This window comes from Trypanosoma grayi (assembly GCF_000691245.1).
Source record: "Trypanosoma grayi strain ANR4 Tgr_1886_V1, whole genome shotgun sequence".
NCBI classification, from domain to species: domain Eukaryota; phylum Euglenozoa; class Kinetoplastea; order Trypanosomatida; family Trypanosomatidae; genus Trypanosoma; species Trypanosoma grayi.
The window spans coordinates 1-1,777 of NW_008827504.1; the positions used below are offsets into that span (position 1 = coordinate 1).

The window sequence follows — 1,777 nt, forward strand, 5'->3', positions numbered from 1 at the left end:
GAAATGAGGTTGGGAAAAACAAACAAACAATCAAACAAAGGAGGCAAGATGGGCAGTGAATATTCCTTCCCCCACAAATCCTCTCTCTCCCTGCCCCTTGCTCATGTACACACATATTCTAATCCAATATATCGCCTGATGGGATGTTGTACACAGACAGCTTGATGTGGCCGTCCACCGACGGGGCGCGCTCCGTCACCATCGCAGACGGGCAGATGTGCCGCAGCCGGTGCGGCGGCACCTTGTACGAGTCTGAGTGCGTCGTCTCAAAGTCCCGTGTGTCTGGGAGGCCGGCGCGCTCCTGCGCCTTTCGGGCTTGCGGCGCGAAGAGCGGCTGCTTAGGCGGGTAGTCGGCGGTATAACTCGCGATGCCATCGAACGGCACCGACCGGCCAAGTGATTCATCGCCTCGGAAAGACTTCGGCGGCTTCGGCAGGGCCCCCGTGTCAAGGCATTTGTTGATGGGCTCCTGCATCGCGCCGTTGGTCGTCTCATACAACCCCTTCAGCTTTGGCAGCGGCTCCTGCTTGTGACGGGCCCGCTCATGGTCCGGCATGTGGCCTGGGAAGTCGTTTCGGTGCGTTGTAGTGCCGGTGAAGGGTAGCGGGTCGCCGAGCGCCGTGCGCGGCTTGAAGGACTCGGCGGGGCACACTGCTTTGCCCTCGAGCACCTCCCACGCCTCCTGCTTCGTCGTCTTGAAGTGCCCTGGATCCGCCTTGGTGGGGAACACAGAGGCCCGCTTCTTGCGCAGCGCGTCACGCTCAGTACTCTTCGGTACGTACTCGTCGCGGTACGTCGTCTCACCAAAGAAGGGAAGCTTCACTTCCTTACACTTGTGCTTGCCGCACTCGCAGATGCGGCAGACGCATGTGCGCCCGTCTCCGTAGTCGAGACTGGCAATCGAGTGGAGCTGCGTCATTCTTCGTCAAAGCTTCGGCGTGCACGAGAACTTGCCTTCACGAGAAAAAAATCACCTCTCAGCAACAACAACAACAAGAGCAAGAACAACCGTGCCATGAAACGAATGGAAGCACAAAGAACCAAACAACAAAAAAAAATGACACCAAGGCACCAATGGGATACGCCCAGCGGCGCCCACCCCAGTCGCACTCACAGTACACTTCTTGATACCATTGCACATTGCGTCATTCCCCCTCATCATCGCCTAGGGTCGTGCCAGGAGATATTATCTACATAGCTCAGCGCATTTTCTTTCTGACGCACACATACACACACATTGTTTGCCGCTACACATGACGGTATGCTCACGCCCGCAGTTTCTTCTGCATACGCACCAAGCGGGCCGTTACCTCCGGAAGTGTCATGTTTTCAAAAGGAGTGACAGTCCTCTTCACGCGCGGTGTCGACGCCTCGCCGCTTCTGTACAGAGTGAGGTGCTGCTGCACCTCTGGTTTCGTGGTGATTGTCTCCATGTGCCGCGTGCCCAGCGCCTTGATGGGCCCATTCGAGGAGGCGTGCGAGAAGACCGACGGCGTCCGCTGCGCATTATCGAAAGTGTCGGCAACTCTTGGCAAACAGTCCACGTCCGTGGCGGCGGCGTCCTTCAGCTCGCAGCTCTCGCCCGCCGTGTCCTCCTTGCCGCGTCGCGTGTGGTGCCGCTCGATGCCGTCAATGTACTCCTTCCGCTCTTTCACGGCCACCGGGTCGCGCCTGGACGCGGCGAACAGGTGCCGCTGCTCCGCCTGCGCGCCCACCCCCTCCTTCATCCACGCGGTGCCGCTGCCGACCCACGGCGGATGGTCGTCATCGGTGAACC

The 1,777-nt window shown here is 59.3% G+C and overlaps 2 protein-coding genes across 2 annotated transcripts; both read right to left on the reverse strand.

Annotated features, from left to right (window-relative positions):
* Positions 1–118: 118 nt before the first annotated feature.
* DQ04_18861000 (hypothetical protein) lies at positions 119–919 on the reverse strand (the record flags this gene model as incomplete). The annotated part of the gene is made up of 1 exon (XM_009317758.1): positions 119–919. One exon carries the CDS (start codon positions 917–919, stop codon positions 119–121), a length of 801 nt encoding a protein of 266 aa, XP_009316033.1.
* Positions 920–1,265: 346 nt separating this feature from the next.
* DQ04_18861010 (hypothetical protein) lies at positions 1,266–1,727 on the reverse strand (the record flags this gene model as incomplete). The annotated part of the gene is made up of 1 exon (XM_009317759.1): positions 1,266–1,727. The coding sequence occupies one exon, from the start codon at positions 1,725–1,727 to the stop codon at positions 1,266–1,268; it is 462 nt and encodes a 153-aa protein (XP_009316034.1).
* Positions 1,728–1,777: the final 50 nt, after the last annotated feature.